Genomic DNA, 14,917 nt, shown 5'->3' on the forward strand with positions numbered 1-14,917 from the left:
TTAGGCTTTCCATTGCATCTCTTTTGTCGAAAACCCTAAAAAACTAATTCATTCTTCTTGAGGTCAAAATGAAATAGATGATCAAATGGAACCTCCTGGACCTACACTCTCTTTGAGGGAGTACTTTCTACCCACACAGTACACACAAGTGTCATGCATCAAGAGACCTGATGTAGGGGAGCCACATTATGAGATTAAGACCAATGTTATTCAAATGTTATATTTCTTTTATGGCCTTAGTCATGAGTTTCCCTGCATGTATTTAGATGAGTTTCTCGAGATATGCTCCACAGTCAAGATCTAGAATTTTGAGGATGATGCCTTGAAATTGACTATGTTCCTAGTTTCGTTGAACAAGGCCAAGTATTGGCTAAAATTTTTAGATTTCATAGTTATAAGGTCTTGGGATCAACTGTAGAAGGAGTTTCTCAAGAAGTATTTTTCGATGGGTCGTACTAATCAGTTTAGGCGAGCCATCACAAGATTCACATAGCTTAAAGGTAAGCAATTTTATGAGACCTGGGAGAGAATGAAATATTTCCTTAGAAAGTGTCTCCACCACCAAGTGCCGAAATAGCAACTGATTCGGTGCTTTTATGACAGTCTATCTGAATAAAATTGTCAGATGATCAACTTTTTATGTGGGGGTACTTTCATGTCAAAGAGCGAGGATGAGACATGACATTTGTTTGATATCTTGAGTGAGAATTTGTTACATCATATCTCTACCTCACATGTCGAGAGGGTCTCACCAGGGATTATGAAGAAGGGTAATGCCTTTGAGGTTGGAACAACGGCTAAGTTGCAGAGCAAAGTGGACTTGCTCACTCAAAAGCTAGATCAGCTTCTTGCTGGCATATCACCTACTCATATGGTGTGTGTTCTGTGCGCTATCCCAATATATATAATTATTGAGTATTCTTCGGCATCTTATTATCCTGAATTTGTCCAAGAACAAGTTTAGGTTGTTCAGGGGTTCGCCAATCCTACTAACAACCTGTTTTCTCCTACTTATAATCTGGATTGGCGAAATCATCCTAATTTCTCATGAAAGAATCCACAAGCTTTGGTCTTTGTCCCTTCAACACAGTAGGTTAGGCCTAATGCTTTCACTCAAATCTATCAAAGGCCAAGTTATCCCTAGCCTTCTCTTATATTTCCCACAGTAACACCTCAAGAGACCACCCAACAGTCTTCCTTTAAGGAGAGACTTCTCCAAGCATTTCAAGAGATGAAAACATCTAACCAAGTTGCCTTTGAGAAGTGCAACCATGTGCTAAACTCCCACACACAGTCCATAGTCAAATTAGAAACGCAGATGGGATAGTTAGCAAAGGCATTGACTAGGAGAAATAAGGATAGTTTATTGAGCCAACTTGTAGTAAACCCCAAGGGCAGGGATCCCATGTCTTCTAGATTGTGTATGACAGATTCTCACCAGGTGCAGGCTAAGGTGGACAAAAGTATCTGTCAATCCCGAGAGAGATGACAGATAAGCCAGGCAAGACCATGTCTTCTACTTTTGCTCAATCGTCTACCTCCAATAAAGGCAAAGATAGAGGTGAGTCTCCTCAGAGGAAAGAGGATTCCTCAGTTTATGTCCCGAAACTATCCTATTGTAAAGCCCTAGAGTCCCCAAGAGGCATTAGCAAACAAGGGGTTAAGATGCAAGAGATGCTCAAAATTTTTAAGCAAGTACAGATTAACCTTTCTCTGCTTAATGCTATTCAGCAAGTGCTTGCCTATGCCAAGTTTTTGAAAAAACTTTGCATGCAGAAGCGTAAATCAAGAGGCAAGGTTCCTACCAAGGTCCTTCTAATGGAGCAGGTGAGTTCGGTGCTCCAGCATCAAACTCCACCTAAACTCAAGGATCCTGGTGCTTCTATTATCTCATGCGTCATAGGAAATATTCAGATTGAGTGAGCATTTCTAGATCTTGGGGCAAGTGTGAATATCTTGTCAGGGCATTTCTATGATTTGTTTGGCTTAAGAGAGATGAAGCCGACTCCTATGACCCTACAACTTGAAGACTGTTTTATCAAGGTTTCGAGAGAAATCCTTAAGGATGCGCTAGTCAAGGTAGATGAATTCTATTTTTCAGTCGACTTCATTATCTTAAATATGAAGGGTGTAGATAGCCAGTGTCAGACTTCAATCATTTTGGGCCGGCCATTCTTGACAACGGCCAATGCATATATCAATTATCATACCGGGGTGATGTATGTCTCATTTGGCAATAGGAAAGTAAGATTAAATATCTTTAATGTTGTCATGGGACTTGCTGAAAATAAGGTTTACTTCCATGTGGATATTATTCAAAATTTGATAGAAGAAGACTCTGATTTGTTGTTGATTAGAGATCCACTAGAGACTTATTGTGCGTTAGGTGATAGCTTGGATAGGGATTTTGTAAATGTGTCTTTGATTGTGTCTTGTACCTTTCCTTTGAGATGAGGATTTGAGCATCTCTTCGCTTTAGCTAAGACACTAGCCAAGTCTTTCATTGAGTATCCCTCAAAGCTTGAGTTAAAACCTTTATCAGTTTTACTTAAATATGCATATCTTGGAGACAACCATATGTTGTCTGTGATCATCTCTGCTAACCTCACAGAGGATCAAGAGACTAGATTGATTGTGGTTTTGCAAGAGCACAAGGCAGTGATAGGTTGGGCAATGACAGATCTCAGAGGAATAGATCTCTTCTTTTGCATACACAAGATTTACTGTGAAGAAGGATTTAAGCATGTGCAAAACATGCAGAGGAGACTGAATCTCAATATGAAGGAAGTGGTTAAAAAAGAGTTGGTCAAGTGGATAGATACAAGAATAATTTACCTCATCTCGGATAGTCAGTGGGTGAGTCCAGTTCAGAAGATTCCTAAGAAGTCTGGACTCACAGTGGTTAAGAATGAGAGGGGAGAGAGTATTTCTATGAGGACCATGATAGGGTGGCGAGTCTGCATAGACTATAGAAAGTTGAATGCATAAGGACCATTTCTCATTGCTATTCATTGACTAGATCCTTGAGAAACTCACTCGGAAGAGCTACTTCTATTTTCTGGATGGCTATTCAGAATACAATCAAGTAGCAGTGCACCCTGATGACCAAGAGAAGACAACATTTTCATGTCCCTATGACACTTTTGCTTTCAGGCATATGTCGTTCGGGCTTTACAATGCTCTGGCTATATTTTAGCGGTGCATGATGATAATCTTCTCTGATATGATGGATGATGTTATGGAGATCTTCATGGATATTTTTTTTGGCTCTTCTTTTGATTATTATCTTTACAAATTAACCAGGGTGCTCAAATGTTGTATGGAGACAAACCTTGTTCTCAAATAAGAAAAGAGTCACTTTATGGTCCAAGAGGGGATTGCGCTCGGGCATATTGTGTCCAAGAGAGAGATTAAGGTGGATCGAGTCAAGGTGGAGTCGATCTCACGATTGACCCTACCTACTACTGTCAAGCGGGTGCATTCTTTCTTAGGGCATGCAGGCTTTTATCAACAATTCATTCAAGATTTTAGCAAAATTTCTAGTTCATTGTGTATTTTATTAGCCAAAGAGCAACCTTTTAATTTTGATAAGGAGTGCAGGAATGCATTTGAGACACGCAAAAATGCATTGACCACTGCACCAATTTTGAGGTCTCTGGATTGGACGCTCCCATTTGAGATCATGTGTGATGCGTTTGATTATGTCATAAGAGCCAGGATTGATAGGAAGCTCTATGTGATATACTATGCAAGCAAGACTTTTTCTGATGCTCAAATGAATTATATCACGACGGAGAAAGAGCTACTCATAGTTTTCACATTGGACAAGTTTAGGTCCTATTTACTTGGTTTCAAGGTGGTTATCTATTCTGAACATGCAACATTAAAATACATATTGAGAAAGAAAGACACCAAACCTAGGCTCATTCAGTGGGTCTTGCTAGTATAGGAGTTTGTTCTCGATATTCGAGACAAGAAGGGCAGCAAAAATGTAGTAGCTTACCATCTTTCTAGATTGATTATAGATTTCATGATGGATCAAAGACCAATCAACGATTCTTTTTCGGATGGGCAGATTATAGTAGTAGGGTTCTCACAGTTGCCTTAGTTTGTCAATATTGTGAACTATTTGGTGACTAGACAGTTACCTGAGTGTTGGGGCAAGAATAAGAGAGATCAATTCTTAGAGCAGTTCAAACACTATTTTTGGGATGAACCAGAGTTGTTCAAGTATTGTGTTGACCAAGTGATAAGGAGATGTGTCTTGGAGGAGTGTGAGTCTATTCTCAATTTTTGTCATTCTCTGGCTTGAGGAGGGCATTTCAATAGCAGGAACATTGCAGCCAAGGTTCTGCAGTCTCGATTTTATTGGCCCACCCTCCACAAGGATGCTTATGAGTTTTGTAAGCATTGTATTCATTGTCAACAGTCAGGAAACATATCCAAGAGGGACATGATACCCTTGCTCTCTATACTTGTGGTGAAAATCTTTGATGTTTGGGACATCGATTTTATAGGCCCGTTTTCGCTATCGTTTGAAAATGTCTATATTCTTGTGGTTGTTGATTATGTTTCTAAGTGGGTTGAGGTCGTGGCAACCAAGACTAATGATTATAAAGTGGTGCTTAAGTTCATTAAGCATAATATCTTTAGTTGGTTTGGTGTGTCATGGACGATGATTAGTGATGGTGGCAAGCACTTCAAGAATGTGCAGGTTGCTTCTCTTCTAAGAAGATACTTTTTGCACCACAAGTTCGCCACCTCTTATCATCCTCAGACCAGTGAAATTGTAGGGGTTTCAAATAAGGAGATTAAGAAGATTCTTGAGAAGATAGTTAGGCCAGACAGAAAGGATTGGTCTCAGCGCCTTGATAATGCAATATGAGCCTACTGAACTGCTTTTAAGACCCCTATTGGCATGTCGCCTTATCGTTTAGTCTTCAAAAAAGTATGTCATCTCCTTGTTAAGTTGGAACATAGAGACTATTGGGCAATCAAAAAGTTCAACTTTGAAAGATTATAAAACCCCCTATCATCTCTCTTTCTCTCTCAGTTACTCTCTCTCTCCCTCAGTGTTCCTCTCTCAGTCGATTACACACCTGACCTTCCTCTCTCCACCCTCCACTCCCTACATCCTAGTGGAATCCTCCATCACATAACCTCCTCCTCCCCTTCTTATTCTTCTTCTTATGCTATTTTTTCATTATCCTGTTGGCCTCCCAAGTAGGTGCCGACAGCAACAACTGATGCTATCACAACTGGAGAGGGGGAGGGGGCAGGCAGGCCAGAGGCCACCTGAGTCAAGGTGCCTCCACCACCTCTCTCTCTCTCTCTCTCTCTCTCTCTCTCTGGCCTTTTCAGTAACGTCTAGTGGCAGCACCCATGGTTGTTGTCGGTTTGGGCTGACCTGAGAAAGGCTCAGGTTTTCCTAACCCTCTGCTGCACCATCTGAAGCGGGCAGGGGGCCCTCCTTCGTGGTTGAGGAGCCATGGCGGTGCATGCATCATCATGACGCTCCCTCCCTCTCTGTCTTTTTCAGGTGGGGTTGTTGCCTCTCGTGCAACACAGTCGAGGTGAGATCAGCTAACACCGAGCCCAACTTCCCCCCCCCCCGGCCCCTTGTTGCCTCTTATGGCACAGCTGAGCTGAGCTCGGCTAACACCGAATCCAACTCGATCCCTTTAAAAGAAAAAAAAATAGAGCTGACTCGGTCAATAACCCCCAACTACCCCTCTTGGGTCGATGTAACTCAGTTGAGTTGAGCTCAACTACCCCAACTCGATTTCTTCACATCAAGCCCGGTCAGTTAAGGTCGTCAATCTTACCCCAGCCTAGCTAAGGCTCCTCTCAAAGCCATAAGTGTTGGGGTCGGTCCGAGCTCAGCTCGGATGAGCCATAGCCGAGCCACTCACCCCTTCTTTGCTTTTTGGCTTAAGCCAAGCCTAGCTTGGTTTAACCAAGCCGAGCTCGGATCAGGTAACATAATCGAGTCAACTCGGTCCATTCCAAAACTTAGCCAACTTGGGTTAATCCTCGATGAGCCCAGATCGGTCCAGTAAACTCAAATAGGGTTTAGGTTCGACTCTGATGACGAAATCATCGCCTCCTTCACCAATACTGAGTGTTAACCTTCATTCTTTTTGCAGTTCGATAAAAAAATCTTTTGAGTGCTTTAAATTGGTTCAACTTACAAGATTTTGTACCTTCAGCATGAATATTGAGGCACGAGCAACCTAGCACCTACGCTTGGAATCATCAAAAGTTTGAACGATTTTTTAGGTAGGGAAAGATACATGCAATGATGACTGTTGTGCACTTCTAATATATGTATATATGTTAAAAATGTATATTATTATTATTATTATTATTATTGTTATATATACATATATATATATATATGAGTTATTTAAAACACACAGTTTTGCATACTTTTACTTTATTTACGATTGCGTTTTGGCAGACACTACATTGTTATATGTATAAACATATATACTAATATATGTATGATTTACTTATAATACACAGTTTTGTGATACTCATGCTTTATTTAAATTATACATACAATTATTTAAAATACGTAGTTTTGCGTAATTTTGCTTTATTTATGATGGCCTTTCAATGGACACTGTTTTATTATATGTATAAATATATGCATAGATGTATGTATGATTTACTTAGTATATGTGGTTTTGCTATACTCATGCTTTATTTAAATTACACATGCATTTATTTAAAGTACGCAGTTTTGCATACTTCTGCTTACTTCAAGTTACAAGAGCATTTATTTAAAGTTTGTAGTTTTAAGTACTTCTATTTTGATTCATTTTCAAAAGTTTATATATGAGACTATTAAGTCTGCATGCCTCCGATATTTTGGCAAATAAAGCAAGTGTTTTATATTTGATGCGCATGATACTTGACAATCACATGCGCTGCCTATCCCGTAAATAAAATAGGACTCGCGTGCTCGCATGCATCTAAGATCTTACGTTCACATGCATTAGATATCTTCCAATATCAGATTTTCTTTGAAGCATTGTTCATGCAAGATTCGAACTTTGAAAAGGGGAATCGAAGGATAAGACTGATACAATTCAGATATATGCAACTAAGTCAATCCTTTGGATTGGCTAATGCAAGACTTAGACTATGTAGACTTTGATCGCACTTACGTCAAGTCTTTCCAATCTGCATATGCGAATAACCTAGATTCTTTTGACCTAAGGTTCAGGAGATAAATTCCTAGATCACCTCAGTAAGTTTTCTTTCAAAAAGAAACCAGGTTTTTTATGATTATGATGATACTATTAGACATGCAAGATATGCTCATACATCAGTGAATAAGTAAAGGTTTGTGACAAACCTTTTTGTGCAATAATGTATAATATTACAAAAAAATCATATGCAAATACAAGGATCACCTTCACAATCAAGATGCTTTATTTGGTTTAAAATACCAGAGCATGATGAATGAATTACCTTAATAAAATAAGACCCAATAAACATATTCATCCTCATTTTCTTTCAAGAGAAATGATAGGAGGTACAAACTTCGATGGACATTGTTGTTGATAATTATGTTCTTCAAGTGGCAATGACTCGACGTCCTTGGTCATTGAAGTTAGGAGACATGGCTACCAATCATCCTAAATGGTAGATCCTACAACTTCTGCAAAAGTTAAGATGCATCCTCATTTATTTCTGCCTTTGAGAAATTCTCTCTCGGTTGCTATATTGTCCTCTTTAGATCAAACTCAACTAGTCATTCGGGTTATCAATTTACTCAAAATAATAAACTCTCAAATGGTCTCAGTTATTTCTACGATTTTATTTTGTAAGTACCCACAGGTAGGTAAATATCAAAATAAGACATGATACACATGTCTAAGTCTTATTATTATAAACTTTTTCATAGGTGTTGAGAGTCAAACTTGTTCATCCTTAGTACATTTTCACAATGAGGAAAAGAATGGTAATTTGATTTTGAAGATGCAAATACAATCCATATAATGCCTCTTCACAAGTTATTTCTTAGAAATTTGACTTTAAAACTTAAGAGTCAAATAATATGTTGACATATGTAAAATTGAAAAGAGAAGAAAAACTCAATCATTGGCATGAGTAATGTCTTTTGACCATTCATGTGGATGAAAGGGTATGACATTTATCATGAAGGGTGTCAACACCCATTCATATTCTTTCTCTAATATCTCTCTAGTTTCCTATTTATTTTCAAATCTTAAGACTCACTGAAACTATCTAAATCTATGCATAACTACAAGTAGTGGATGAAAAGACTCACCTCAGGGGTTTGATGATTTTTAGGAAGAAGAGAGTGGTCCGTCTCACTAGGAATGACGTACCCACGTTCTTTTTGTTACAACTTTGAAGCCCTCTTGCTGAAACAAGTCTTGGAGTGGAGTTATCAAAGGAGAAGAATGGTGAAGAAAAAAAGAGATGTTGGCGGTTGCTAGAAGAGAAGTCTCGGCTGCCAACAGTGAAGGTAAGTGGTACAACTGCACCACATTCGAGTTCTTGCTTCAAGACGATGTTCTTGCAGAGAACAACAAAAAGAAAACAATGAACCACACACCAAATACGAAGAAAAACCGATGAAGATGAAAGAGATAAGGAAGAAGAAAGAGAAGAAGAAGAAAAAAAAGAAAAGGAAAAGTGGAAAAGAAGGTGGAAGAGGAATGCGGGTTTCCCAAGGATTGTTGGATGACTACTAGGGTTTTTGTAGCCCTTCTTTTAAACAAAATATTTTAAAACAATTCATAAAACAGTCTTATGTTAAAATTATTTTCAAAACATCACCTAAACTATAAAATTATTCTAAGTGTCACTTTTGAGGGTGGTTTAGTCTTTTTTTTTTTACTTTGGATCTTAGATTCTTAGGTAGATTTAGACTTGGATTTGATCCAAGGTCCATGGTAGAATCTTTGGGTCGAGTCTGAATTTAAATCTCATCGAAAATCAATCCAATTACCTTGAAGTTGTCTTATCTCTCTTATTTTGACTCAGTTTTGCGTAAAATTTGAACCAAAGCCTCTTTGCACCTTAAATATGATAAACACGGGTATTTAAGCTATAAAATCAAATATAAATTCATGAATTTGTGATAAAATACTATGCATCTCATGTATTATCAAATGCTTCCAAACTTGTTTGCATCCCCGAGCAAACTAATTCTACTCTACTTTTAACTCAAAATAATAAAAAGCTAGAAATAACAATGCATCAAATCAAAAGCAAATAAATATACTTAGCTCTAACTAGCCTAACACGCTGAATTCCCCATTCATGATCCCTCTGTGTATACATATTACAAGTATTGACATAAAAACTCTGAACACTTAATAATATCTTCGTCAACCCAGGTGGCCATGGGGGCGTGAAGGTGCTAAGATGAGGTGATATGTCAAACCACTTTGTTGGAGAAGTGCTCTGACGTCTCCACCGTTCATCTTTTGTGGTGCGGGACCCAACAAAAAATGTCTGATGACATCATTTTTGGCAACAATGATGTGAGGATGTTGGATCACTTTTTCAAAGTGATTAGTACGTTTTGGTAGGTCATCATAAAAGGCCAAAATACGAAGACGTCGCCTGCCAAAAGATCCATGGTCTCCTGGCCCTACCTACACATATTTTGTCCCAAAAAGGTTTTACTTATTCACTGCCTGAAACACAGGACACTGAAGATCTACTCTCTCTTATGTAATATAAGGCCAACAGTATTTTGTCAAGTTATTGCACGTAAGCATTATGGCATCCTTGCCGTCCATCGTGCCCATCAAGGGTTACAAGGTAAGGTTGTGATGATGACGACGTCACGGGCACCGATATGGTGTGACTCCAGTGTGAACAAAGAAATCTAACAAACGGTCAGGGTGCAATAGCACTGACCACGGGTGATATGGCACATCACCCCCATCTCAAATCATATGATCGCTAACCGTCTATAGCAATCATGCAGTGCACACCAAATGTTTGTAGGAAGGTCTGTCTGCTACGAGCCCATCTTAGCTGTCAAACAACTGATCCACCACTTCACCGGCTCTACTTATAAAGGCACAAGCAAAATAACTCCAGTCTCTCTCTCTCTCTCTCTCTCTCTCTCTCTCTCTCTCTCTCTATATATATATATATATATATATATATATATATATATATATATATATATATATATATATATATATAAGACAGCAAGATGTCGCCGGAAAACCAGCTTCCCACAGAATCAGCAATGCGGGAAAGTGGGGAGGGTAAGCGATGCGGCCTCGGCGATGTGCTGGAGCGCGCTCGGCCCTTCCTCCGAGGCGAGCTGGGGAGGGTCGAACCTGAGCTCCCAGGCCTGGTGGGGGTGCTGGCCAGCAGGGGGGCGGGGGAGTGCTGGCACAAGCAAGGCAGCTTCCTCCACCACCTGCTGGGCGTGCACCGCATCCTCCACCTCTGGGGCGCCTCCCCTCACGTCTCCCGCTGCGGCCTCTTCCATTCCACCTACTCCAACTCCTACGTCAACCTCGCCATCTTCCCCCCCGGAATCTCTCGCCCCGACGTCCGCCGCCTCATCGGCGACCCCGCCGAGCAGCTCGTCCACCTCTTCTGCGTCGTCCCCCGCCAGCCCCTCATCCACGACGACCTCCTCTTCCGTTACTCCGATGCAGAGCTCGCCCGCGCCCTCGCCGAGTCCGAGGACTCCCTCAAAACCGCGGAAGTAGGCACCGAGACCACCATTGCAGAGCTTGGCGTAGAAGAAACCACCCGGAAAACCGCCAACGTGCCGGAGTGGAGGAGGAAGCTCCAGAAGGTCCTCCCGGCAGAGGGAATCACGGTGAAGCACATCAGAACCGGCGAGGACGTCGCGGTGCCCCGCCGGCTCGTCGCCGTTTTCTTGCTCATGACCATGGCCGATTTCTGCGACCAGTTCTTCGGGTTCCAGGACGCCCTCCTGGAGAACACAAACGGCCGATTGGAGTTCTCCGGCGACCGGTTTGCGACGATCTGGCCAGGAAACGGGAAGCCGGGGTTGTGGATGAATTCCATCTCGAGAATGGGTGCTCTCTACAACCTCATAGCGAGGGAGGAGACCCTCTTCATGATGGAAAGAGACATAAAGAACGGTGGTGATCCTAATAACCATCATGGAGCTAATTATATAATTGAAGATGGTGAGAGTGGCATCAAGAACAATGGTGGAAATTGTGAGGTGGGTGGTGGGTATTTTAGTGAGAGAATGGAGGAATTAGAGCTTGTGGTGCCTCCTATCTTTGAGAACTGCACAAAGATTTTGGACCCACAGGATCATATTGAGGCTAGGGACTTGTATTGGGAGGCTGTTTGTGGAGTTGGGGAGGGAAATGAGAGGGTGGTGGAGCTGTTGGAGAGGTGCTGTGAGAAGAACCCTTTTGTGGGAGACCCTCATGTGGTGCTGGCTCAGGTGTATCTGTCCATGGGGAGGTATGAAGAGGGAGAGAGGGAGGCTGAGGTGGGGTTGAGGCTCATGTTGGTATGGGGGACTACTTGGGACAAGAGGATGTCTTGGGAGGCCTGGGTTTCTTGGGCTAGGGTTTTGTTGATGAATGCAGAAGAGAAGTCTTGGCCTAACACCGCTTGGGGCATCCTCAACCTTGGGCTTGTCAAATGAGAAAGGGGAAGGAAAGAAGAAAAAAAAAAACAATCAGACCTTGGAGTTGGTCTTTATTCAGTTCTTCACAATAAGTCTACTATGTTGATGTGTGCAATATGGATGCTTTTCTGTATCTTTTATGTTGTACAGAAAAAATGCTCAGAGCTGCTTGGAAGCTGAATGGTTTGCTTGTGTGTTTTCCTTTAGCTTTCATGGTTTGTGGTATTAATAGTGTGGTGTAATGTTGCTCTTTTGCTATGAAATATAAGTTTGAGAGTTTGTACGTTAGGCAATTTTGATAACTTGTTCATATTTTAGATTTTTTTTTTTTAAAGGTACATGTTTTACGTCTAAAAGATCTTTTTTTAAGGGAAAATTCTTGGCGACCAGGAAAAATGGATCCCCTCCCTGCCTCATCCCGTTTGGATCGAGGATGGAAGACATGAAATGGGGAGGGAGGGGGGGGAGACCTTATCCCCCACCTCATCCCTAGAAAATTCCAGTGGGGCAACCATTTGCCGCTATACTAAGAAAAGGGCCTTAAATTTCTAAGTGAGTCCTCATTTGGACTTTTATATTTTTTTTCCGAACTGCCAAATAGGAATCTCGGGTTAACCTCCAACACCAACATCTTGGTGAGTTTCTTATATTGCCCTTTGGTTTTGAAAAATATTAATTTACCCTCATACAAAAGAGAGACGTAGGTTTTTGAGTCCTTCAATGGTATTATTGACATTTGACACATTTTAACGCTTTTTTAACTTGAGTTAATGGTTAGGAGTAAGAGTATGTCTTTGTTTGGCAATTTCCATAAAAACAGAGGTCATATCAGGAAATTCTGAAACATGAAGCCTTTTTTGGGTTTATGATTAAAAGGTTGACCCTTAAATAAAATAATTGCCATAATAACTAAGGTTTGGAAGTAAGGATGGCAGTAGACCGGGGGACAACGGGACCCCGCCCTGCCTCGCCCTGTTTGGACCGGAGATGAAGGGCATGAACCGGGAATGAAGGCAGGGATGAAGGTTAAAATCTATCCCTGTGCAGGGATAGAGACCGGGGGATAACGTGACCCCGCCCTGCCTCAGCTTATAAGCTTGTAACAAGCAAAGTCTAGAAATGAGGCGGCTAGTTTTCTAAAAAAAAGTCTGAAGTGTTTTATTAAAATTTGATAACATATAATATTTATTAACGAGCCTAGACAAAATGTGACGAACCGAGCCAAACTAAGCTTCATCTGTTCATACTAAGCTCAAATGCCTAAATGTGTTGGCTCACAAATTGGCTCGTCAAGTCTGCTCTGGCCTCCTCTCCCTTTGTAAGTCACAAGAGCAACAGTTGGTTTTTTATTAGGCAAAGGAATTGTACATTTTCATTTTAAAGAAGATGCACAACAAGAACATTAATCAGGTATCCATACAAGTTATCTTGATTTATCTAATTCTAGTTCATGGGAACGCCACAAGTATAGATAAAGGTACCAAAAATGATAATACACTACCATATGGCCAACCCCTGTCAAATTGAAAATGACAAGCATGATACTCAGCATGAAAACCAAAAGTCCAGAAATTATCCGCAGCAGATCAAGATCATGGAGAAGAGAGTTCATATATCAAAAAATCAACAAATCCACTGGACGAAAGATCTGCTGTAGGCAAACAGCAAAATAGTTTCCCTCAAATAAAAATCTCTGTAAACATAAAAACCTAAATAATAATAATAATAATAATAATAATAATAATAAACAATCAGAAGTAAGTAGCTTAGCCTGATCTTCCCCAAGAGCATCTAGTTTTTGGTTCTCATGTGAGGGAAAAAAACAAAATAAACAAATTCAAGGACAGTCAGAAAGTATCGCACGAAACTGTTCGGAGTCCACTATCATAAATTAAGTTCTCAAATACATTATGTCATGCATGCATTAGTAATGTGTCACTTGTCTAGGCACACAAGCATAAATTTAAGGCACCACGAGGGCAAGCATGTACGTGTGCTTGTGCTTGAAGATGCATGCAGCCAAGTTCCACTGTCAGCAGTTAACTGATAAACACATAAGAACCAATGAAAAGAAACAATTCTACAACATGGATCTAAATCAAAGCATCACAATGACAACTCAATCTTTTGAGGACTTGTTGATCAGCGACTTGTGAATATGCGGGATAACTCCACCTCCAGCTATGGTGCCCTTAATCAAAGTATCCAGCTCTTCGTCTCCTCTAATAGCAAGCTGAAGATGACGAGGTGTTATACGCTTCACTTTAAGATCTTTGCTAGCATTCCCTGCCAACTCCAGCACTTCAGCAGTCAGATACTCCAAAATGGCTGCTGAATAAACAGCAGCTGTAGCACCGACCCTTCCATTGGCAGCAATGCGTGATTTCAGCAACCGATGGATACGACCAACTGGAAACTGATTCCAAAGGAGAAAAATCAGTCAAAGATGAGAAAACTCCCTTCTATATTGGTGCATGTAGGTCCTAAACTGCATTACCCACCGCCCTCAGGGGTTTAAAACCATTGGGTAGATTTGATTGTCAGATTTGGGCCCCTTAAATCATGGAAGTGGTTGATGGTAAATGTGTCAAATTCAAATTGAGAGACTTTGTCAGTAGATCAAGGAGTAATTGAAGTTAATACACATGGAATTTCAGCAAACTAGAGCACAAAAATTTCCAGTATGAGATAGGGTTGGAATTTCATGTAAAGATACATCAAAGTAGCAATCTCAGAACAAACACAATTTTTTTCAAATTTTAGGGGCAGTTTGCATGGTGTTAAAAGGAAAAAATAGACTGGTTACTTCACAAGTCAAGAGGCTTGTAAGTGATTTTCACAAAACCCAAGGGATCCACACTAACATTCAAATAATGAGAAAAATTACAAAAGATCCTAAAAAAGCCTTGGAAATTTTGAACAGAATTCTTACAACTGGCCTCTATTTTAATGGTTTACCGATGAGACATGATCTGGTAGTTTTGGCAATGCTTATACGTAATTGACCTATAACCACATATCTCACCATCTTGGCAACATGACCGTGTGGGGTGCTTCAGCCAGCGACTTGCCCTTTATAGAATGATGAATGTAAGATGCTGGCAAGCATGACATGCTTCATAAGATCTATCTGACGAAAGGAAATTGTGATTTAGTCATGTTCTCCTTGCAAATAAACAGTGACAATTGCAACTGAATCTTAGGGTTCTCTTCATTGTTTTTACAATGTTTGCACCACGAAATTTGAGTGATGGCCATAATTCAATGACAAATGTTGAAGCTCTT

The 14,917-nt window shown here is 40.5% G+C and overlaps 3 protein-coding genes across 3 annotated transcripts; 2 read left to right on the forward strand and 1 right to left on the reverse strand.

Moving 5' to 3' along the window:
- Positions 1–2,577: 2,577 nt before the first annotated feature.
- LOC149829225 (uncharacterized) lies at positions 2,578–4,885 on the forward strand. The gene is made up of 3 exons (XM_090017225.1): positions 2,578–2,923; positions 3,564–3,856; positions 4,430–4,885. The coding sequence occupies exons 1-3, from the start codon at positions 2,578–2,580 to the stop codon at positions 4,883–4,885; spliced, it is 1,095 nt and encodes a 364-aa protein (XP_089873351.1).
- Positions 4,886–10,213: 5,328 nt separating this feature from the next.
- Positions 10,214–11,925, forward strand: LOC149829226 (uncharacterized). The gene has a single exon (XM_090017226.1). It carries the CDS (start codon positions 10,214–10,216, stop codon positions 11,648–11,650), a length of 1,437 nt encoding a protein of 478 aa, XP_089873352.1. The 3' UTR covers positions 11,651–11,925.
- Positions 11,926–13,487: 1,562 nt separating this feature from the next.
- Positions 13,488–14,054, reverse strand: LOC149829227 (putative histone H2A variant 3; the record flags this gene model as incomplete). Its single annotated transcript, XM_090017979.1, has 1 exon — positions 13,488–14,054. A coding segment is annotated over one exon (303 nt), but the record flags the coding sequence as incomplete, so codon positions are not given.
- Positions 14,055–14,917: the final 863 nt, after the last annotated feature.

This window comes from Nuphar pumila, chromosome 9, assembly GCF_984573655.1.
Source record: "Nuphar pumila chromosome 9, dmNupPumi1.hap1.1, whole genome shotgun sequence".
NCBI classification, from domain to species: domain Eukaryota; kingdom Viridiplantae; phylum Streptophyta; class Magnoliopsida; order Nymphaeales; family Nymphaeaceae; genus Nuphar; species Nuphar pumila.